We start from the raw sequence: 22,995 nt of genomic DNA on the forward strand, positions 1-22,995 counted from the left end.
CCAACCGAAATGAATTTCTGTTATATTAGGTACAGACACTGAGACACATCATACACAGCACACATTCACGGTGTGTATCCGTATGACGCACATACGCGAAAACATACGCGAAATTTGTTAGCTTGTAGGCCCGCTTGGTAAACGATGGAAATAATTCATTCGTCAACATTTCAGCTGACAACTTAATAGCACACCAACAAAATACAATAATAATTATTATCCTTTAAATATGTAAGCTTTATGTTGGTAGGTGTCTTGAACGTTTCGCCGTCCGCGTGGATAAATGTCAGTTAAGGATTAGCAGAAATTAAATTACCGCTGAATTCGCAATTCCCTGTACTCACCGGCACCGGCACCGGGCCGTGTGCTATGCATTGCTTTGCTCATAGTGTGTGCTCATTCCTGTCGCTCATTTACGCTAAAATCATTCCTTACTCCTTTCGGTTTTCGATTACTTTGTACTTTCGATCTTCCACGATCAAATTACCCCCCAACCTCCGGAAATTTTCTCCCACCATCATGCCGCCGAAAAAGCCTGCAGCGCGCGCTCGTAATCCGAACCCACGAGGCGCCCGCTCTGGCAAGGAGCCCGCCACCACGCAGCAAACTAAGTCGCGGCCTAGTCGGAAACGCCGCCGATCGGAGTCGCCCGCCCCCACAATTCGGTCGGAAGTAGTCGTCGTAGAACAGCCGCAGTTCGACTTGAAGTCGATGATGGAGCGCCAGAATCAGCAAGGGCAGCAAATCCAGCGCCTAATTGACATCGTGACACCGCTGGCATCCAGGGAACCAGCGGGTTCCCGGCCGAAATCTCCGGCTACAGTCAACCCCGGCCTCCAGATTGAGTCCTCACTCGACGGAAAACGAACGGTGCGCTCCAGAGATCGCAGCCGCTCACGTGACCAGCATCACAAACGGAGAGGTAAGAGTCGCAGTCACAGTGAGTCGTCCTCTTCTCGTAGCCGCTCCCCGGTTCGCCGCCCGATCACCGAACGCCTGGGTCCTCACCCGAATCGGCCTCATAGTCTGGAAGACTACTTCGGAGCTTCCACGTCGGGAGGGCAGTCAAAAGGCGGAGCAAAACACCTGGTCTCAGTTCCAAGTAGAACCCGGCGACGGCTCCTCGACCCATCACGTTATGTCGATTTCGACGACCTGCTATCGAAGAATCGCGTCGAGAAGCCTAAGCATGGAGGTTCAAAGCTGCTAATGTCAAAAGGCAGCGTTCTTCTGAAGCCAAACGAGACACGCGCGGTCGTCGACTCCTTCGAATCCTGGTGTGACGCGTTCGCGGTGTTTATGGCATACCGGATCAGCGTTATTCCGCAAGTCGCCGCTGCCATGTGCCGATACTTGTCGCTGATAGCAGCGTACGTCCGGCGTGGGGTTCCTACAGCCCACTGGCTGGAGTACGACCGCCAGTTCCGGTCCCTGATGACAGGACATCCATATGAGTACGATATGTGGGCTCGGCAGCACGACGACACCTATACTGATTATATCCAGAACGCCGCCCCGGAAGAGGGCACTAGCGACAGCGGAGCCGCGCAGGGAGCGAAGAAATCGGCCGCCCCAACGGACAAGTGCCGAAACTGCGGACAAGCGGGACACTTTATCGCCCAGTGCCCGTACCCGCGCAAAGGCCAGGTGGGGTATCAGCAGCCCTTTCGCCCTGCCCCAGCTGTGGGGGGCGAAGTCTGCCGCAATTTCAACCGATTTAGCTGCGCGGAACCCTGTAGCGCTGGACGCCTCCACGTCTGTGAGCGGTGCCACGACAAGGATCACAAGTCCCCACAGTGCAAATACGGAGCTCGATGATCAGGCGACAGTGCCCGAAAAAGCTCAGACGCCCTTGCGTGCTGAGGCTTTTGAAAGACTGCTCGCTGATCACCCCGACGCTCATCTCCGCCGTTTCATTTCGGACACACTCCGCCTTGGTGCCGACATCCGCTACCGCGGCCCACAGCTTTCTCGCACGACGCCTAACTCGCAGTCTGCCCGCATTCACCATAACGCGCTGCTCCGAAGCATCCAGAAAGAAGTCGAACTGGGTCACTTAGTTGGCCCATTCCCATTGCCACCCCTCCCGTACTTTGTGGTCAACGCTCTTGGGAGTCGGCCGAAGAAAGACGGCGGACACCGCACCATCATGGACCTCTCCCAACCGCCGGGGAGCAGCGTCAACGACCACATCGACGGCCGTGAAATGCCACTGCAGTACTGCTCCGTGGACGACGCCGTTCGACTCGCGTCCACGGCGGGGAGATGCGCCATTATGGGTAAAATGGACATAAAGTCTGCGTTTCGGCTGATACCTGTGCGGCGGGCCGACTGGAACCTCCTGGGCTACTGTTTCAACGGTAAGTACTATTTCGATATAGTATTACCGTTCGGTTGCCGCTCCTCTCCCTACATCTTTGAGTTTTTCTCTGCCGCCGTCCACTGGTGCGTAGTAAAGAAGTCGAGACTGCCTTCCATGCTGCACTACGTGGATGACTACCTGTTTGTCGGCTCCCCGGGGACTGACGAATGTGCGGCTTTGATGGCAGCAATGCAGGAAGTGTGCAGAGAGCTTGGGGTACCCCTGGCGCTCGACAAAACGGAGGGACCCGCAACTCGCCTGACTTTTCTTGGCATCGAAATCGACTCTGACGCGCAAACACTTAGCCTACCGGCCGGGAAACTCCAAGAAATATCGGCAACCCTTCAGCGCTGGCACGAGAGGTCAAGCTGTACGCTGACAGAACTGCAGAGCCTGATCGGAACACTAACGTTCGCCTCGAAATGCATTCCATCGAGTCACCTGTTCACCAGAAGGATGATACAGCTACTGTCAGACCATCCCCCACGGAGTTTAATAACCCTCGACATGCAATTCCACCTGGATCTTGACTGGTGGCGGAGATTTCTTCCGCAGTGGAACGGAACTGCGTCATTTCTCCAGCCGGACTGGACCACCTCAGATGTAATGCACCTGTACACAGACGCGTCCGCCACGCTAGGACTCGGAGCATTCTGCGAAAACGAGTGGTTCCAATCTAGGTGGCCGGAGTGGCTGTTGCAGGCAGCACCGTCAATTGAGTACCTAGAAATGGTACCCATTCTACTTGCCGTCCTTGTTTGGGGGCAAAGATGGCGGCGGAGGAAGATAATCTTCCACACGGACAACGCCGGCGCTGTGGAGGCATGGGCTCACTTGCGCTCCAGCAGCCCGGGCGTTCTCGACCTAATGCGTCGCATGACCTGGGCAGCGGCTACGAATAACTTAACGTTGACACTGAAGCACATTCGAGGCGTTGATAATGGCATCGCTGACGCGCTCTCTCGCTTTCAGATGGAGCGGTTCCGAGCGCTCGCTACTGCAGCAGCTCCAAAGCCGACCACGTTTCCGGATATATTTCCGGACCTGCGCAGCACGTTCCGCCCAACTCCACGCTGCATAAGCTCCTAAATGCCCACATCTCTGGATCCTCCAGGAAGACGTACGGGGCATCGCTGAATCGTTTCGAACGGTTCTGCAATGAAAGCGGTTACACGATGTTGCCAGCAAAACCATCAACTGTTGCGTCCTTTGTCGCTCAGCTGTTCGATGAAAAGGCTGCCTTCCGAACCATGAAAGTTCACCTTGCGGCCATCCACAACAGCCACAGAGAGGCCGGGCTGCCTAACCCCACCGCCGACGACTTGGTCGTGCGCGCGGTGAGCGGTTTCAAACGGCTGAACAGCCCGAAGCCTGACCGGCGTCTACCCATTACACTGGACCTCATGCGCACACTGAAGACTCGACTGAAAGCACACAACGACGAGGACGAATCTGCCATGCTCTGGAGCGCCTTCTGCACGGCGTTCTTCGGATTCCTGCGCATAAGCGAGATCATCTCGAAGTCGCAACACACTTACGACCGCGCATCCACCCTGCTCCTACGTGACGTGAGCATATCCGACGACGCAGCGATTATAACGTTGAAACGGACAAAAACCGATCAGAGCGCTGAAGGCTCGAAGATAACGCTGACGGCCACGAATCGTTCGGTCTGCCCAGTGCGCGCCATTAAGACTTACTACCGCTACCGTGCCGAACAGGGACATCCCACGTATCCGTTCTTTCGATACCGAAATGGTGATTACCTCACCCGCGGAGCTGTAAACCGGTTTTTAAAATTACTGCTGAAAGATCACCCGGATTGCGCGCGGCTTAGCACGCACAGCTTCCGCATCGGAGCCGCTACGGAAGCCGCGGAACAACAACTCCCAAAAGAGGAAATCCAGCGCGCCGGGAGGTGGAAGAGCAACTGCGTGGAGCGGTACATCCGGCCCCGCACACTCACCGGACCTGACCTCTACAGACGAGCAACTTGTTTGGGGGCGAAGAAACCGGGCACCGGCGGAGGGTGCCGGCAGTGAGCGACCTGTACCCACAGGTAAGATCCTCAGCTGCAATTGCGCACCTCCGGCCATGCCGGCACACTTCAAACTCCAACAACCGCACGCGGAAGTCGCCTCGCACATCACTGAACTCCGGAACCACATCGCGAATTCAAGGTTAATTTAAATGTCAGTTAAGGATTAGCAGAAATTAAATTACCGCTGAATTCGCAATTCCCTGTACTCACCGGCACCGGCACCGGGCCGTGTGCTATGCATTGCTTTGCTCATAGTGTGTGCTCATTCCTGTCGCTCATTTACGCTAAAATCATTCCTTACTCCTTTCGGTTTTCGATTACCACCCGCCCGCCCTTCTGGCACGATTTGTTATTCTTTTCACCGTTACGGTCTTGTATGTCTGCTGTATCAAGTTCAATAAAGGGGGGCGAAGAAACCGGGCACCGGCGGAGGGTGCCGGCAGTGAGCGACCTGTACCCACAGGTAAGATCCTCAGCTGCAATTGCGCACCTCCGGCCATGCCGGCACACTTCAAACTCCAACAACCGCACGCGGAAGTCGCCTCGCACATCACTGAACTCCGGAACCACATCGCGAATTCAAGGTTAATTTAAAGCCCGTTTTGAACTACTGTGGAGAAAATTTGCCGGTTCTTGCCTCTAAAACTTGTGCTTGGAATAACTAAAATTAGCATATTCTACTTAAACACATAGCGCATCACTAGCTCCTCAACGGTTGTATGCCGATTTATGCACAAAATGCCGACAGCTGTCAGTTTTATGCCAACCAAACTGTCGCTATCCTATTATGATGCAGTTCATTTTTGCAAATAACACGTCAACGTTTTGTTTTTTGCATTTTTCTTCTGGTATAAACGGCTTCTGTCAACTCCGCACCTAGCTGATCCGCTAGTGAAGAGAACCCGTCTTATATCGAACAACTTACAACTGATTTCAAAAACATTTCCGGCTGACATGACGAGGTTGTCATTACGGCCATCCTTGCCATTACGACTTTTTTTGGCGCAGTTCGTGTAACTTGTAATACGACCCGCGTAATCCCTAGCATTACAAGCAAACCTGTAAATTAATACCGATGAGAGAATTTTCGTTTATTGTGTTTAACCGCTTCCATTAGTCTACGAAAAAAATTAAGGAAAAAAACCCTACGAATCAAAACAAAGAACAGATATAACCTTCGACAAATAGCAGTATTTCATTGAAGTTATGGACTTTAGCTCATAATTTCCAGAGAAATATCGTAATATATTAATTTTGCATTCGGTAAAAATGCCAATGATATTTGTGGATATAGCCTTTTTATTTTGATTGTACTAGCCATGGAGTCGGTTATAAATGATGGTATCTATCGATAACAACAGCATAAATGTACACAATATAACATAAGTGTACAGTGTTAAGGTTACTATTAAAAATCTAATTAGAAAGGTTTTAATTATCGCTGGGTCCTTTCCCCAAAGTTTCTTGAAGTGCGCTTCTTCGTCCTTGCTCTCAATTGGAAATTCTTGTTCTCTACCATCCCACGGAAAGAGGGCCACAAATACAGCACTGGCCGGATTGGCTGCAAACACACCACAATATAAATTCCATAAATGGCAAACAGAAACGTTATTATCTTATATATATAATTATAAAGGCGGCGCCAGCCCTTTGCAAGAACCAAAAACCGTGGAAGCACCGTAAAATCTGCATGCAATATATTGCCTACAGTATAATAACACGTTTAACCGGCAGGAAGGTGGACTGGTGGATGTTCAATGAAATCGCATCTACCTTTTTGTCGAAATCCGGCAGAAAAAAGGATACGAATTCAGTGAACATTTAGCATAAGAAACAAGGGGCTTGTAGGTATAAAAAGCAGTTCAACACTTTGTCGAACTGCATTGCGGGCTGTGCGCTTAAAGACACGCTGTCGGGTAGCAAAGTGATACATGTACTCCATCCAGTCGGGTCGTTGAAGCATGCATGTACTAAATTTCTCTAGCTCCATTGGTGTTAGCTTTTGAATTAAGACAAATTTAAGAGGAGCATATTTTCTTTACCCGGTGTGCAGCTGGGAGCGCATAGGATCCCTGTGTGGATACTAGTATGTGCCTCCGTGCGGATCGCACGGAGGACACTGTGGAGGTGGGCATGGCGGACATTTGTCGCTTCCAGCAGTTGCCATTAATAAGAACGGTTTACCAGCCGCGGCGAAGCTGTTAAGGGGGCATGGCGCACACGACGCAACCGGACAAATGCAGTTGGCCGATATTCCATCTTGTACTAGCCGAGAGAAAACATAATTTTTAAAACAACATGAAATTTACGGTTTGAAAAGCGGCTCATTTAATAAGAGTGTATAATCCATACCGGTGAAACGGGCGCAATGAATAAGGAGGAAGAGCACAATCCACAGCGCTGCTGCCTTGCTAGCCATCTTCAATGTAAAGGGAAGCTCGTTTCATTTAGAAAAACCGACGAAGGATGCGCTTTTTTACGGCTTTTTCTTCAAACAGCAGCTGTACCTCCCGAACACATGTTTACTTGCTAGCATGGATTGTAGATACAGCTTTCTCTGAAAGTGACCATTGTTAAGCCTTGCGGGTGTTGTTTTCGATTGTTTTTTTGCAGCCTGGCCACATTAACCGCATCTTTCCGTATTACGGTACACAGTACACACAGACTTGGGGTACGTTAGCGGCGCTGCGGCGCAATTGCGAGCGCAAAGCCAAATTTCTCTGTAACATAAATTTTTCAGTAGTCAATTTTACGCATACATACGTACAACTAAAACCTTTTCGCAATTGCCATTGGCTGGCTGGGCGCACTTGTTTGCACCGAGCGCGAAGCGCGAGGTGCTGCAATTAATTAATCGTCAAGAGCATAATTTTTTTCTGACGCCACGAAGAGCGTCACGGCTCACTTTTCCAATTCCACAAACCCAGTACCACTACTCAGTGGTACTGGCGCTCGCGCTCGTGCAGTAATGTGGTTAAAAACCACCGCTAGTATATAATAATACATGTACGCGTGTGTAGCATACAAGGGAACGCAAATCGATCGCGTAACGATTTCAACAGTTGACAGACTGCAATGCCAACATATATAATTCAGTTTTACCAACTAACCATCGAAAAAGCTTCGAGGGAAGGCGAAAAAGTTTTGAACTTTTTTTTAAAATTTACTCTATCTTTGATCCTTTTAGTCTGTTTACGAAAAAATTAAAGCTTGTCGGAAATCTGAGCCGGTGGCAGGGTGATCCTATTCAAATTTATACGGATAAGAAACTTTAGCAAAATAAGAAGGGTGCGACTACTGTCAGCTTGCTAGACCCCTTTTTGAATATTGTCACCTCCTTTCTTCCCGTTCGGCTATTGTCACCACTTTTCTAAAAGTTAAGTCATCACCCCCTTTGACTACTGGCACTCCTCGACCCTGGTCATTTCCTAAAAGAATTTTTCTTGTTTTACCAAGATGAATTCGTCCATGAAGACGTGAGCTTTGAAGTTGGTGCCATAGGAATCCAGAATGTAAACCACAAATTTTACCACCGGAAGGTTCAAAAGAGGACTGCTTGCTGCTCGTACCCCAAGAAGGACAGTCGATCATTCATGACTCCGTGCTGCCAGCGAAACCAAAATTTTCGTACTCGTAGGATGGTATTTGCTCGAAAAAGTTAAAGAACAGTTAGCAGGCTAAGTGCAGTTAAATTCGTGGCAAATTCCCTGTACTGCTTTGTTAAACGTCGGCTCGGCCCACTTCCTTTGTTGCTCATGAGAACGTTTTATGTTGCCGCCGGCCGTGCACACGGCCCGATTTTTGCTGTTCGCCTTATGTTCGGTCGTGCTGACAATCTGATACGCTTTCAGTTTGCCGATTTAATCCTCTGCTGTTTTCGTTTATGAAATCCGCCTTTGTGAAATTCAGATTTCGTTTGTGAAATCCAGATTTTTGATTTCGTTCGTGAAATCCATTAACGATGCCTCCATCCACGAGAAGCAGAAGACGGCCAAGAAACCCCGTCGTGCCACTGGAAAACTTCGTGGAACAGCGCCCGCGAAGCGCTTGAAGAGCGTCATCGTTCGCCTTGAGCCAGCCGAAGTTCAGTTATTAGAGCCCACTCTTCAGTCCATTTTTCAGCAGCAGCAGAAGCACCAGCAGCAGATGGACTCGTTGATGGCCGTTGTGAGAAACCAGCCACCGCAAGCTGCCCGGCCGCTTTCGCCATCATCTAATTTGCGGATCCAGCTTGGTGACGACTTCTGGAGAATCGTGCACCAGGTGGGCTCACGGTGCCTCCACGAGCAAGGCAGACAATGGGAAAAAGATGAAGCATCGCAAGAGAGGTAAGGAAAGTGTTTCCTCATCCTCCGAACAGGGTAGCGACGACGAGAGCTTGCCAGAGGACAGTGAAGTACAGCAGCACCATGGCAACCCCCTGATGCGTTTGATCATTCGGGACAACTTTCGATGCAGCCACTGGTCTCGGACCAGACAAATCACCAGCTCCCGGCCATACCGGATAAAAAGCTGCGGAAGAAACTGCTGGACCTCACTGAGTACGTGGGTTTTGACTTGCTGCTGCGACGCAACAGAGTGGAGAAGCCCAAGAAAGTGCAGTCAAATCTGAGCTTAGTGGATGGGAAGATGACCATCACCCCGGAAGACTTTTGCACTGGACATACAGTAGTTCAGTCACTCTGACCTAGTCTTGTTACGTGGGGGTTAAGACAATTTGGTTACTCCCTAATCTAGAGGGTCATTTCGGTCGCTCGTTGACCAAAGAGTCTTGTTAACCGCGGTTCGGTCTTGTTAACCTTGTTAACCGGGCCTTGTTAACCGCCCTTTGCACCGGACAGTAGTCACAGCTCGTTTACTCGTTCCCTAACGGGCTTTGCACACTGGACAGTAGTGACCGCTCGGTCACCCGTTCACCTAGCGATCTCTTTGCACCGGACAGTAGTGGTGGCTCGGTACAGGTGCTCTAACGCGCTCTGTGCACTTGACAATAGTGACAGCTCAGTTAATCGCTCGCCTAACGAGTTCTTTGCGCACGGGACAGTAGTGATCGCTCGGCCACCCGCACACCTACCGAACTATGGTGGTAGTTTGGTCACTTACTGGCCTAGCGGGTTGTGTCAAGTGTCAACTACACTATTGTGGTATTTCGGTCACCCGCTGAACTAACTGGTGTGTGCACCGAACAGTGGCGGTAGTTCGATCCCTGAGTGAACAGACAATCATGGTCGTGACTAGTGATAGCGTAGCGATAGCTGCTCGGCCGGCACTCGTGCAGAAATCGTACTTAATGCCAACGTTACATACCTAGTTGTTCTTGCCGTAATAATGGTCTGCTAATTAAATTCATTTGATAATTTAATCAGTAGAGCAGACTTTCATTTTTTGAATATATTTTAGTTGGTTTACGTGGCAACATTGCGTGGTTAAAAATACCACGATGATAATTATTATTATAATAATTTCGTTGCATTTGGTGAAGGTAGTCAAAACTCTTGCGCTTTGGCGTTCTAAGCGGGAGAGGTTTAGAAAGAAATGAATACTATCTGGCCGGGTTTTCGACTACGGGCTTTCAGAATATATTATTGGTTTACTTCAGTCATTTCTGGTTTACCGGCTCTGGTGTATTCCATTCGTGGCCATATAGATCTGAATCTGGATATATGCGTCTATTTTGAAAACGTATCCTGCGTGGATGTTCAATGCTGGCATCCGGCTGCTGGACAACCGGGCGCTTGGATTAAATGTGATCGACTATAATGTTGCGGTTTCTCCGTCTATCGGGAATCCTCCACTTATGGCGGAGTGTTGTAGGGAATCACCCTTACACAATCAGCTTTTTTTTCGTGACCGTTGCTGTTTTAAAACGTTATTATACCGGCAGCTGTCACAATCACTCAAGCCGAATTTAAGCCGCCCACACGCCTAATCTTGGAAGAGCCTGACACCGCAGATTATAAGCAGATCCCCGACATTTATGAGTTCATTACTCTCAGACAATAACTGTTATTAAATTGCGTTGTTGTCATTTTTAATGATATTTGTGGATGGAGTATTTTTATTCAAGGATACAAATGCTCCAATTGCATATATTCTTAAAATTTTAAAATCAGCGATGGCATTGGTAGGTGAAGCTTTTTACTGGAAGCTATCAACTGGCAATGAATAAGTGTTTCATTTGGGTCTGAGTGCCTTTGTCGGTAATTCGGTATAGGCATGACGTTAGCTAGTGTGTGAAACTTTGCTCCATTTTATATGGGAACGGTCTTGGACTCTTGTTTATTCAACGCTTCTTCTTGCCGATTTCTAACAAGTGTCTATTCTTTTTTCGATTTTGCGGGCAAAGAAGCGGACACCAGAAACATTATCGGTTCATTGAGGAAACCAACGCGAGGCACACAATTTTTTTTGCCTTGGACGGAGACGTTCAAATAGAACGATGGCAATATCCATGGCAGATTGCCAAATAAGTTTTACTGGTCTTCTTTGATTCCGTTGCTACATAAAGGTATGTGAGGCGACTGTCCTCTTATCGTATTAGTCTTAAGCTTATCGGTCAAGGACAAAACTCGTTAACGTCAAATTAAAATTAAATTAAACACCTTCCCTAAGTCCCCTTCTACGTGGACACAGCTCCTGTCGTAAAACTTCTGCAAGAGATTAGCTTCCGGCATTTCTAAATTGTGAATGGTGGACCTGTGGCATAATAATTATTTGCTGCTGAAAACCTTTTAGTAACTTTTAAAATTGTCAAGCTTCAGGATTTTTGCGTAAATGGGTGCTGCAAAGAACTGTGACAAATCTATACACATGTACAATCTGACTAACTGAGGAAGCGACGGTCTATGTTAAGAAGCGAGCGAACAGCCTTTTTTTGCCCGCTGAGGCTGGTTAAGATCACTGCAGTGCTCTGTGACGAGTCACTGACGACTATAAATAGACCGAAGACAGAGGATTTCAGTGAGTGCCAGAAAGCGCAAGCGGAATGCTCCGCTCGCATTCACTTACACGCGTATGAGTGTGGCTGTCTGCGTGCGTACTAGCGGTACAAACCGGTTTTCGCTGTCTTCGCCAAACGCATACCCTAAACCCGTCGCTTCCTTTATTAGTCGGATTGTAGTTTGTATGCAAAATTAACAGGGAACTCCATTACTCTGAAGCTCCAGGCAGTACATGACGTCATTAACGCGCAGAATTAACATTTTTGGTGATATCGAAAGGCAAACAAAAATGAAAAAGTTAGCTTAGTCGTCAGCAGCACTACGGACTACGGCCCATAGGAAACGCCGCTTATATGCAGGACTGTAGCCCATTCAAACGGACTAAAGTCTATGGGCGACCGCCCATATACAGGCATAGGAGGGTGCGGGTGGCATTTACGTTTGGCAGTCAACCACCATGAGTATGCAGTTACTTACTACCGCATTGCCCAAATTCACAGCACGGTCGTACAACATTACATTGACATCCAACCACCTTCGCGTACGCAGTTACCAGCTTTTCCACATTTTTACAGCAGACTGGTGCGAATTTTCGCTAACGGCTCCTGTGAATTTTCGTTCTTAGTATTGCAGTAGCGTGGGATCCACTATTAAACGATATCTACAATGCACCGCAGATTATCCCCAGGTTTTAAAGTGCATACTATAACTGCTTTTATACGCAGCTTCACGTTTACTTTACGTTGTATTAGTTGTATTCTGTTTGTTACATTATGTTTCGTTCACTTGTGTACAATGCTATCAACATGTATGCCTACCTGTGGAACCAGCCTGATGATGCTAAGACCATCATCCTGGATGAGTTCCCTCTTGCCGATTTCCGTGACGTACCGCTCGCTCGCTTCACGGACCTGCAGTGCCTGTCCGCTAACGCCTGTGGATTGTCGTCTTTGCTTGGTTTGTCTACGTTGCCTAACCTGACGTACCTACAGGTCAACGACAACCAGTTGGGTTTCTACGCGGAGAACCCCCGCTTTGAGATCCTGGCAACAGCGACACCAAACCTGAAGCGATTGATTTTAGCCAACAACGGGATCAGCAGCGTGGATTTCTTGGAGCCGCTGAAGAACTTGCCCGCGCTCCATACCGTGGATTTGTACTGCAACAGCGTTAACCGGACCCACTCCCGTTACCTGATCCGCGCAATCCCACAGGTTATGCGATGGAGTGGAGACGATGGCGACGGCGATAGCGAGAGCGATGAAGAAATGAACGGTGAGTAGTTTTTGCTGCTCATCTTGTTGTTTGCGCCGCTATCTTTGTATCGTTTAAAATTTTAATCAGGGAATTTTATGTACATAGAGCCTGAGTCGGACCATGGCGAGGAGGAGGAGGATGACGATGCGTCGATGGCTGGTTCAGGTATTTGTTTGATTTTTGACTCTGTATGTGACTTTCTAAAATTTCTTGCGGATACTTGCAGACCGTACTTGGTTGTTGTCGGACGATGATGTGGACCACATCGCGGACTCTGCTTCGGAACCGGATTTGGATGAATTGGCCTCGGAAGCGGACGCGGATGAGATCCCGGACTCGGCCTCGGAACAAGATGGCGACAACCTGGGGAGCGACGACGACGTTGTTATGCTAAACTAGTTAGGTGTCTTATTGCGCTATTCCTGTTTTCACCCATTCGGGGACCCCCTTGGTAATCATTTGACGGGTGCTATGTATTCTTTTCTTTGTTACTGCTTGTACGATTGTTTATTGCTCTGTTCCTGTTCTCACTCCCGGATTACTCATCGGAAACCGTACACGGTCTTACGTGTTTTCTCTAATTGTTGCTACTTATTTTTTCTGTATTTATGTTATGGGTAGTACGTTGCGCTCGTACGTGTGAAGAAAAAGTAAAATGCGTAGCAGACGTTGCTGTGAAATTTCGGTTTTGCAAAGGTATAAAATACGACCGCACAAAAAAATTACTTAAAGTCAAATATCGGTAGTCTGAATTTCACTTCTGATATTTTTGCGGCCTCTGAAAATCGTTTTCGGTTAAATAATATTCATCAAAATCTTGCATCTGCAAATTTTGACCTTTTCCAAAATGGTTTACGATTTAACAGATGATGACCTCATCGACGCCGCAGCCTTGGCGGCACTTGATGATTGGGTCTTTGATGACGGCTTAACTGATCAGGATATGCTTGATGCTGCCGAATTGGCCAGCATGGATGACTGGGACGCCGAAGAACCTCAGGCGGGAGGCGGTTTACCGGATGACTTCTAAGTAGCGGAACACGTCGCAGTGGAGCCAAGGGGTCACCGGTTCTCCAAAACCCATAGTATGCACTTTAAGCTGTTTCGAATTAGTGTTCATGATCTGGAAGCTGTCAGCTTTATTGATGCTCCATCAGTAATCGTGGCTGTGTTGGAATATATCCTTGATACAGTTTTAACGGGGGTGGCACCTCATCAGTACGTGCGTGCATCGGTTGGCTCGGCTCATCTGTCGTTTCCTATTTGGACACCACCAACACTGCGATCTCAGTTGACCGTACAGCGCTGGATGGCAGAAATATCCAAAGTCCTGAATTCCCATCAAGAGTTCGTCATAGACGGATCTTTCGAAGTTTCGCTAGAACACGGAAATCCCATCGGGTCGCTGTGTCCGGGACGTTCCACCGATACTGTACCAAAAGCTCCAGGAAATGAGGTCAGTTATCTTGGTCAATAATGACGACGACATTTGCATGGCCCGCGCCTTAGTGATTGGCCGAGCGTTCGCGGATGGTGGGAAGGAGCATGCCAGACATATTGCCAAGGGTAAAAGGGAAATTCTCGCGTTGTCATAGGACCTTATTGAAGAAGCCGGCCTGCCCTTGCGTGAACATTCCTTTACGGACATTCCGGCTTTTGAGAAGGTGCTTCCCGGTTATCAGGTCGTGGTTGTCAGTACCATGCAGGCCAACAGCATTGTGTACAGCGGAAAGCATGAACAGAAGCATATTTGCCTTCTACTCCACAATCGCCATTTTGACGTGCTGACCTCCATGCCGGCTTTTTTCAATCGCGGCTACTGGTGTTTTGGGTGCAACAAGGGATATAACGACCGACGAAACCATCGTTGTACGGGCCAATGCAACCAGTGTCTCCGTTCCAACTGCTCGATGGATACATCCAATATGTTGGCATGCGGTGAGTGCAATCGGAAATTTTATGGGCAGTCGTGTTTTGATCACCACAAACTGGGCCCCAGCGCTGATAAGCTGTTTCACAACCGACGAAGCATATGCAGCACGGTGAAGCTTTGTATACTCTGTGGATCTATCCATTCCTTAATGAGAAGAAAACCAGGAGCCGTTCATCGGTGCGGAGAAAGTTTTTGTAGAACCTGCCGAGAGCACGTTGTAGGCGACCATCGCTGCTACAGGAAACCACATAAGCTGCGACCGTTTCAGAAGATGCAGTACGCCGATGCCCAGTTATTATTCTTCGACTTTGAAACATATGTTGCTGATGATGGACGACAAGATCATGCAGCTTGACGTGGTTCAACTGAATATTCGCTTCCGGGACAGCATAAATTATAATCCACAAAGCCTTTCCAAGTGGCCAGCAACATTTGGGATTGCAGACACGTCTAAAGGTTTGTTCCCACACCGCTTTAATCGACCCGAGAACTGGGATCAGGTCACGGAGTTCCCTTCCATGATGGAATACGGACATCAGTACATGAGCAAGAAAGAGCGTGAGGTCTTTGAACAGTGGTACAAAGATGAAATTGCCGCCAAGCACAATACCTTCGATTTCCGAAAAGAGTTCGTAAATTATTGCAGTAATGATGTTACCGTCCTCCGCAAATGCTGTCTTCAGTTTCGGAACCTGTTTTTGGAAATTAGTAATGGAATCTGTCCATTTTTCTCCACGCTGACAATTGCGGGACTATGCGGTCTGTACTGGCGCAGCACTATCCTCAAAGCCAACCAGATAGGATTGATCCCACCACAGGGATACCATTCCAATCGCAACCAATCCGTCAAAGCGCTGAAGTGGCTGCAATGGATGGAGTCGGAAGAAAACTTTCAAATCCAGACGAGGGCATCGGGGGCAGAGTTCAAGATTGGTCAGTACTTTGTGGATGGCTACTCTGCCGCAACGAATACAGTTTTTGAATTTCACGGTTGCTGGTTTCATGGATGTCCTGAATGCACTGCTCCTGACACGATCCATCCATTCAGAAATCTTGCGATGAGCAAGATTTACGAGGAAACCGTGCAGCGAGATGACTACATCCGCAGCCGGGGATACGGGCTCCATTTGATGTGGGAGCATGACTTCGACAGCCTTGTCAAAGAAGTGCCATGGTTTGCAGCTTACATGGAGGAAATTACCGTGTGCCAACCTATTAACCCTCGCGACGCGTTCTACGGCGGCCGGACGAACGCCACAAAACTTTTTTACTGTGTAACAGGAGAAGAAAAAATTCGGAAATTGGACGTCTGCAGCGAGTATCCCTATGTGAATAAGAACAAGCGGTATCCCATCGGCCAACCGACCATTATCGTTAAAGACTTCGACGTAGTGACGGATTATTTTGGGATCATTCACTGTGAAATTGTTCCTCCGGCCGACCTGTATCTTCCAGTTCTTCCATACCGTAGTAATGGAAAACTCGTCTTTCCTCTTTGTCGGACTTGTGCGGAGACACAACAGAACGCACCGTGTGGACACTCTGAGAACGAAAGGGCACTCTCTGGGACATGGTGTAAGTTAAATACCCCCTCGAAACCCCCTCGGTAAATGTTTCTTGCAGGTACACCGGAGATACATGCAGCTATTGATCGCGGCTACGTCGTGACAAGAGTTTTTGAAGTGTGGCACTTTGAGCAGACCGAAGAGAGATTATTCGCCGATTACATTGACCGTTTTCTCAAAATCAAGACCGAAGCAAGTGGATGGCCAGCTGATGTTGTCACAGACCAACAAAAGGACCAGTACCTGCGGGATTTCTTTGACCACGAGGGAATTGAGTTGGACGGCGAGAAAGTGGAAAGTAACCCGGGCATGCGGTCGCTTGCCAAACTGTGTCTTAACAGGTATTTTATTTTTCATATGACTTCATTAAATATTAGTCAATATTATTGCTTGTAGCTTTTGGGGACGCCTCGGTATGCAAGATAATAAGCCGAACACCGAGTACATTTCCTCCCCAGAAGAATTCTACAGGATGCTTCTTTCTGGAGAATACCACATTCAGTCGTGGGACATGTTCAGTGACGACGTTCTACAATTGGCGTATACGAAGGAGAACCTGTTTGTGGAGCAGAATCCGCATACCAACGTCGTCTTGGCCGCGTAAGTGTTTGCCCTTTTTTTTGCAATTGCGGCTCGAACTTTGATATTTTATCAGGTTTACCACCTGTTGGGCGCGGTTGCACCTTTATGGTTATATGGAACAAGTGCAGGACAGACTGTTGTACTTTGACACTGGTAAGATTTGAAAGGCCAGTTCTGCAAGCATGTGAATATGGTATGGGTTTGCAGATTCCATAATTTTCGTGGATAAACCTGGATCACCAACGCCGAAGACTGGCAAATTCCTTGGCGACATTACGGATGAGCTGCAGCCTGGTCAGTTCATTAGTCAGTTCGTCAGCCTGGGACCGAAGACGTATTCGTACAAGACCAACGCTGGAAAGAGCGTTGTAAAGGTGAAAGGCTTCACGCTAAACGGGCAAACCAGCGAGATCATCACCTTTGAGAAAATTATGGACGTGTTGGAGAAGAAAACGGATTTTTTTGTTGCGGAATACCCTGACAGCATCCAACGCGTTCAAAAATCTATGACTTTAAAACACGTTGATCTGGCTAAACGGCTGAGTTTTACTTATGACAAACGTAGAATTGTTAATACTAATTGGAATACTCTGCCTTACGCGTACACCTCGCAGTAAATTAAAGGTCTGGTCAATCAAGCCGTGGTCATTTTATTGGTAACATTAACACCAGATCAATCAAAGCCCATGTCAAATCGACTTCTGTCTTAGCACCTAAAAAGTTACATCGACCACTGGCGAATAAAATAGCCGTACATTCTGGCATCTTAATTCGTAAACCCAAAAAAGGATCAGCGAAATATGGAACATTAAGCTTGTTACTGACAGCATCGAGATCGAACCGCTGACCAAAGTCATGCGTGCCCACAATGTTGACCACCTTAAAGTCAGTGACACAACATACGTATCCGATTTTAGACAATAACCGTGTAAAATATTCCAAAAGAGAACGCGAATCGACCAAATCCTTTCCGCCGTTCACGGTAACTTTACCGTTGACATACAGCTGACAATGCGCTTTAGGCGGTAGTATACGACGCAGGAGAAGCCCAGAGAAGGATCGAGGGGTGTATTGAGCCAATGGCAAGCGTTTTTCAATGTCATTCGAATTCAGTTTGCAGTTCAGCTTTGCGTTGGCCACAACATTGGTGATCCGTACCATTCTTATGCAACCACAATCCAAAGATGAGAGCCTTTCGCTGGGTGGTTTGCGCCGCAGAAGTCAGTCGTCGAAACGTTGGACAATGACAGTCCTCCAAGTTGATGACTTCCGGCAAGTACATTCCCAGGAGGCGATACTTTTCCAACCCTTTGGCGTAGAAGGTAACGTCAGTTGGACGTCCGGTTCTTTCCAAAATATCTTCAAACACTACCGCCGTCCGGTTGTGGCGATAGTCACCGTAGGTGTGCCAAGAATGGCGCGCTTGCTTTTCCAAATCTCTCGCGCAATGAGAGGCACCGCGCAGTAGCGTAAAAGTATATAGTCCCACTTCTCCTTCTTTAAGACAAAAGAACGATAGCTGCTTCATGAACTTCTGTTGGTTAATTACAAACCAATCAGCATCAAGAACACACCCAAGAGCCATTCTTGAACTGAACCCACTGATCTTTAATAACCGCACTCTTTTGTACTTTGGCGTGGATCCAAGTTTGCACAAAATGCGTAGCTGAATGCTATGAAAAACGGGGTGAAAAAAGTCTTTTCACGTACGTTCCGGTACAAACTTTCCCTAAAACGCACAGCAGAACGCTATGGATAACCTGTGAAACATTCTTATTTTGCACGTACGAGTGCAAAGTTTTCCTGAAACTCACAGCAAGGTGCTGTAAAAAAACCTTCTTACGAACTTTGCGGATGACGGACAACCCATAAAAAGCTCAAGCAAGTGTAGATTGCCACGTTAGTTGTTCAGTATTTTTTTTCAACTTTCTCTAACAGTTTTCTCTGCATCAACGCCATGGAGTTCATTCCCAATTTTATTTCGTCCGAGCGCACTATGTCCCCGAAGCCTTCAACCAGTGGAGCCCCCCGTGAGATTCCTGCTACGCCGCTGAAGCCACGAACATTTGCAAAGCGCCGCGCTCCAGAGATGGACGACGCCAAGCTGAACCTGGCCAAGAAGTTCAAAGAGACAGAGATCACCAAGCATCCCCGCCTTGCGTTCATCCATGAAGGTTCCAACGTGTACAAGATTGGTTTCGAGAAGTATGCGTACGCCCGCTTCCAGGACGGAGTCTCCGCCATCGTCATTGGTGAATGGAAGAAGCAGAGCGACAACACCTACCGCCGCACCCTGGAGAAGTCCATCACGGTCAAGAAACCCGTATTCATGCGTCTGGGTGCCATGATTATGAGCGGAAAGGCCGACCTGGACAAGATTTCCCAGCTTAGCAGCGGTACCGGCGGCAAGTTGTCGCCCTTGTATGCCTTGGAAAGTGGGCTAAACTTTGGATGGGGGCGCTACAACCGTGTCAACACGGCCACCGTCCGTCGTTATACACTTGGGAACAACGGGGACCTCATTCCGACCAAAGGGGTGTGACCTTTGGACTCACGACTTACGAAGGACTGAAGGGACGCTGCTGAAAGAGCTCTTTGCTGTGGACAAAGCCAACCACGTCCCAATGACCTTAAAGTCCGCTCTGGCATACGACAAGTTGAAAGAAGTGAGTTTTTTTCCCCGTTTTTATACAGTAGTCCATGTGCATTGTTTTGTACAGGAAGTGGCTGAAGAGCTCACGGAGCTCATCTACCAGATGCGTGGACGCAACGGCAAGACGGTGTGCGGAAGTGCCGACGGTGACGAATGGGCTGGAGCTGAAAAAGTTATTTTGGAGTCGCACTATGTGGAGGCTGTTCTGCTGGAAGCTGATCAAGTGGACATTGGGCAAGTTATTGGATTGGACGTTAAAGGGTATTTGGAACTTAATGGCCTGGAGTTTCGTGCCATGTTTGCTAAGCTCATTTAAGCGCTGTCCGTAATGCTCTTCGGTAGTGTTTAGTTTTTTCTGTGTTTTCATTTGGGTCTTAATTCGTTAAATGCGGTCAGCATTTTTCTTTATTTTATTTCTGTAATGCGTTTACATATCTGACGGATAAATGCATCGTCAATCACTTTGGTATGTATGTCAAAAAACGAATTAACATACTGACAGACCATTTTGTCGTTGCTTGCTCGGTTATCGGTAAACAAATGCACAATATTGGTTTAAGACTCGCCGCTAATACGCCGGAGAATAAAAAAACAAACAATACTGCCCACACACGGTAGAATATTCAGATTGAAATTGTTCGGACTGCTGTATAATCCGATTTGATGAAATCAAATTATCAAAGTCTTTGGAATACGAATCCAGTTTCCTCCCAAACGAATCGACACTTCCAAAAGGCCATGTTCTTCTTGATAGAAAGCAATCCAGTGCGATCCGTCTTGGTCCGCTGGATCAATGTTGACAACCGCCGCTCCAGGGTAGAGCGAAAGTTCACTAGGCACTTCGTTGCTAGCGTAAACTCCACGTAGCACTGTCTTAGTAGTCGGATTCGACTGCAGTGCATTCAAAATCTGGTCGGTGTTCATGTTGAAAAGTCCGCAATCAACTGACCATGCTGGTTTATTTCTGTAATACTGTCGTACACCAACATGGCGACCATCATGACTGTTTTATCCAGAGGTTTCTCAAAGCTGACCGACACGCTTAAATTGCCCTGTTTCACCAAAGTGAGCGGTCCTCTTCCAGTATGTCCCGGTGTCAGGTCAAAGCCGAAGAATGTGTAGCCATTGCTATAAGCGGTCCGATTGAAATTGACGCTGTTTTGAGGATGCGTTCGGTGGCCCAAGGTGTCCAGTAAACCATGGTAGCACTCCAACGACTGCGACCGCCCAAAGTCGGCAGTGTATGGTTTTGTTGGATAGCTCTGACCGTCCACCTCCACACTGATCTGCGTAATGTTGAAATGTTGAAAGTTGAAGGGATTAATTTTGAAGCTGCCGTGAAAATCATCGCTTTCCAGGAATCCGATAAACATTACTTTGGGAATCTGCCCGATCTGCAGGTTGCTCACCACGGTACTTTGAGTTTTTTGGGGAATATCCGACACCCGCATCACCGCGCGTTCAATGTGATACTTGACAGTTTTTTTCAGCATCTCCGCGGCCACAGCCGTCATAAAGTCTGGTGCCGGAATGTATCGGCGGATGGACAAGCGCGCATTCCGAATGAATGGTTTGAACTGCTTGGTGGCATCGGTATCCCACACTCGCAAACAAAATTCTGGCCGACTCATTACCAAGCGGATATTGATGGGCACGCCGGTGCACAGCGGTTTGCTTTGGTCAAACAGGTCTGCAAAGATTTTTCCAGAGAGTTGGACGTAGTTGCTGCCAGCAAACAAGACCTTGCGATTGACTTCGCCTTTGCTGTCCTTTTCGTCATTCATCTCGGAGGCGGTGTCGGTGTAGAAAGCGGCTGATGTTAACTGGCTTTTTTGAGCATTTACCGAATAGCAAAGCGTCGAGTCCATGTATGCCCGATATGGGTAAAATGTCGCGGCATCCGAGATCAGTCGATTGGCCACGGTAATGTGGCATGATGAAATTTACAGTGAGTGCAGAAAATTGTTGACGGGTGTCACATTGTCGGTGTTGGTCATCAGGGCCCAATCACCAGCTCCTTTCTTTACTTTGGTGCCAACCTCCATTTCTTGAATCATATCCGCCAAGCTAAGTAGACCAGATGTACTAAGCGGAATGTAGAAATTGATATCGCCCGCTGAGCCGTTATCTGTGAGAATCGTTGTTGGGTTCAGCTTTTCATGCTCGGTGCGCCAACGGTCGGTCAACGTAGCTGGTGGGGCAAAGAGCTGATTCTCCAATTGCATTGCCGGTTCGGAATTCTCCATCATGAGCAGAGCCATGGTTAAAAGTAATCCGGGATATTCGTCGGAGGAATGCGTTTAATGCGTTGTCGGTTGCGTACAACACGGCGTTTCTTACGGATACCGCTTCCTTCTTGAGGTGCTAAGCGTTTACTGATGCTCTCTTTAGCTCTATCAGCAACCTCTTTGATGGCCCCGGTAGCAGCTTCTTGCAAATGGGGCGTGGCGGCATCCAACGCAGCTTTGGCATGCGGTGCGGCCCGGCGGATTATAGGCTTGGCAAAAGACGATATTTTGGCGAACAAACTCTTGAGAATCTGTGGAAGGCCGGAACCGTTTTGCAGTGTGCCGCGGTACCGAATAAGGGCGCTTCCTCCTGTTTGGCTGACGAACACGTCGTTGTACCGCCGAGGATCAGGCACGTACTGTACAAAAGGCATTTCAATATAACCGCTGCGGGCGGAAGTGCAGCTTGACAAGCGATTTTCCCGTCGGGAACTTGGCTTCGTCTCCGAGATCGTTAGCAATAATCAGTTTAATGGTTTGAAAATGCTGTCGGAGAGACGTAATGCGGAATGTCGAATCGTGCTTCCACAGTTTGATTTACTTCGCCTCTAATAGGTACGGCACGTAGAAATTGCGCCGCTGTGTCTCCGATCAAACTATAGTCAGCCACGTCACTGTAAACGAATAAGCTTTGGTTACCCAGCAAAGTGTTGAAAGGCCGGTCGGAAATGAACGTAGTTGTTTTCGGTGGCGGAGCTTTGTCCCAGAATGCTGAGTATTTAGCTCTTGCCTGACCTTGGGCGGTGTCAATGGATTCAGCAGAAACGTTCGGCTCGAATTGGCTCTGATCAAAACCCAGAATCTTTTGCAGGGTCAAAGATTCAGGCGGAAAGCTGACGGATACCCGGTCATTCCCAGTGCTGAGTTTCACCTTATGGTTGGTTGGCGTAAAGAACTGCACGTCAAACATTTTATTGTTCAACAGCGCACGTTTATCGTCAATCACTTTTCCGTCCAGTAAATACGTTTTTATGACAGGGGCCAGCGTGTCGATGGTTTGCAGAAGCAGCTCAGCGTTCTTGTAATTGCCCGGTGGCTCAGCAATGCTTTTTTGGGCACTGACATATCTTGGGATGTCGATAAATTCACCGTCTTTCTTCAAATAAAATTCTCGCACAACATCCAGTTGGATTTTCTGCTCAACGGATAGTTTATAAAAAGAATTCAGATACTGCAGCTCCACCAGTGCCATTTCCCACTTCCCTTTCAAGGTGATCGGATGTTTCAGCTTGGTAGTCCAATTAGAAGGCGTGTTGCCAGGATCGCTAGCCACATCACTGGGCAGCGTTAAGTAGAATGGTGCACCTTCAAACATTTTTCATGTATCCACTGATTGTGTTCCGGTCCGTATCCCAACCAACGCACAAGGACTT

The 22,995-nt window shown here is 48.1% G+C and overlaps 4 protein-coding genes across 5 annotated transcripts; 2 read left to right on the top strand and 2 right to left on the bottom strand.

Moving 5' to 3' along the window:
• The first annotated feature begins 397 nt into the window (after window positions 1-397).
• On the top strand, window positions 398-4,404 carry LOC129588753 (uncharacterized). Its single transcript, XM_055483117.1, has 2 exons — window positions 398-922; window positions 3,335-4,404. Exons 1-2 carry the CDS (start codon window positions 520-522, stop codon window positions 4,402-4,404), a joined length of 1,473 nt encoding a protein of 490 aa, XP_055339092.1. The 5' UTR covers window positions 398-519.
• Window positions 4,405-5,691: 1,287 nt separating this feature from the next.
• LOC129588850 (uncharacterized) lies at window positions 5,692-6,949 on the bottom strand. Of its 2 annotated transcripts, none has more exons than XR_008690528.1 (3): window positions 6,756-6,948; window positions 6,446-6,668; window positions 5,692-5,964 (listed from the first exon to the last, which is right to left on the bottom strand). XR_008690528.1 is itself a non-coding variant. In XM_055483249.1 (3 exons), the coding sequence occupies exons 1-3, from the start codon at window positions 6,820-6,822 to the stop codon at window positions 5,717-5,719; spliced, it is 396 nt and encodes a 131-aa protein (XP_055339224.1). In that variant the 5' UTR covers window positions 6,823-6,949; the 3' UTR covers window positions 5,692-5,716. The 2 variants fall into 2 exon arrangements, 1 of the variants encoding a protein (XP_055339224.1); XM_055483249.1 differs by having other exon boundaries at window positions 6,588-6,668; window positions 6,756-6,949.
• Window positions 6,950-12,150: 5,201 nt separating this feature from the next.
• On the top strand, window positions 12,151-13,000 carry LOC129588754 (acidic leucine-rich nuclear phosphoprotein 32 family member B-like). Its single transcript, XM_055483118.1, has 3 exons — window positions 12,151-12,619; window positions 12,707-12,766; window positions 12,828-13,000. Exons 1-3 carry the CDS (start codon window positions 12,151-12,153, stop codon window positions 12,998-13,000), a joined length of 702 nt encoding a protein of 233 aa, XP_055339093.1.
• Window positions 13,001-20,254: 7,254 nt separating this feature from the next.
• LOC129588755 (uncharacterized protein F54H12.2-like) lies at window positions 20,255-21,202 on the bottom strand. The gene has a single exon (XM_055483119.1). It carries the CDS (start codon window positions 21,200-21,202, stop codon window positions 20,255-20,257), a length of 948 nt encoding a protein of 315 aa, XP_055339094.1.
• Between the last annotated feature and the right edge of the window lie 1,793 nt (window positions 21,203-22,995).

This window comes from Paramacrobiotus metropolitanus, unplaced genomic scaffold, assembly GCF_019649055.1.
Source record: "Paramacrobiotus metropolitanus isolate TYO unplaced genomic scaffold, Prichtersi_v1.0 Parri_scaffold0000031, whole genome shotgun sequence".
Lineage (NCBI taxonomy): Eukaryota > Metazoa > Tardigrada > Eutardigrada > Parachela > Macrobiotidae > Paramacrobiotus > Paramacrobiotus metropolitanus.

What these genes read in the sequence shown, in the direction of transcription:
- LOC129588753 (XM_055483117.1), top strand. Translation starts at nt 520, where the DNA reads ATGCCGCCGAAAAAGCCTGCAGCGCGCGCTCGTAATCCGAACCCACGA. An exon ending in CCAGCATCACAAACGGAGAG is followed by an intron (nt 923 to 3,334) that starts GTAAGAGTCGCA and finishes TCTCGCTTTCAG; the next exon opens with ATGGAGCGGTTCCGAGCGCT.
- LOC129588850 (XM_055483249.1), bottom strand. Translation starts at nt 6,822, where the DNA reads ATGGCTAGCAAGGCAGCAGCGCTGTGGATTGTGCTCTTCCTCCTTATT. An exon ending in TCATTGCGCCCGTTTCACCG is followed by an intron (nt 6,669 to 6,755) that starts GTATGGATTATA and finishes TCTCTCGGCTAG; the next exon opens with TACAAGATGGAATATCGGCC. An exon ending in TAACAGCTTCGCCGCGGCTG is followed by an intron (nt 5,965 to 6,587) that starts GTAAACCGTTCT and finishes GTGTGTTTGCAG; the next exon opens with CCAATCCGGCCAGTGCTGTA.
- LOC129588754 (XM_055483118.1), top strand. Translation starts at nt 12,151, where the DNA reads ATGTATGCCTACCTGTGGAACCAGCCTGATGATGCTAAGACCATCATC. An exon ending in GAGCGATGAAGAAATGAACG is followed by an intron (nt 12,620 to 12,706) that starts GTGAGTAGTTTT and finishes TTATGTACATAG; the next exon opens with AGCCTGAGTCGGACCATGGC. An exon ending in TGCGTCGATGGCTGGTTCAG is followed by an intron (nt 12,767 to 12,827) that starts GTATTTGTTTGA and finishes GGATACTTGCAG; the next exon opens with ACCGTACTTGGTTGTTGTCG.
- LOC129588755 (XM_055483119.1), bottom strand. Translation starts at nt 21,202, where the DNA reads ATGGACTCGACGCTTTGCTATTCGGTAAATGCTCAAAAAAGCCAGTTA.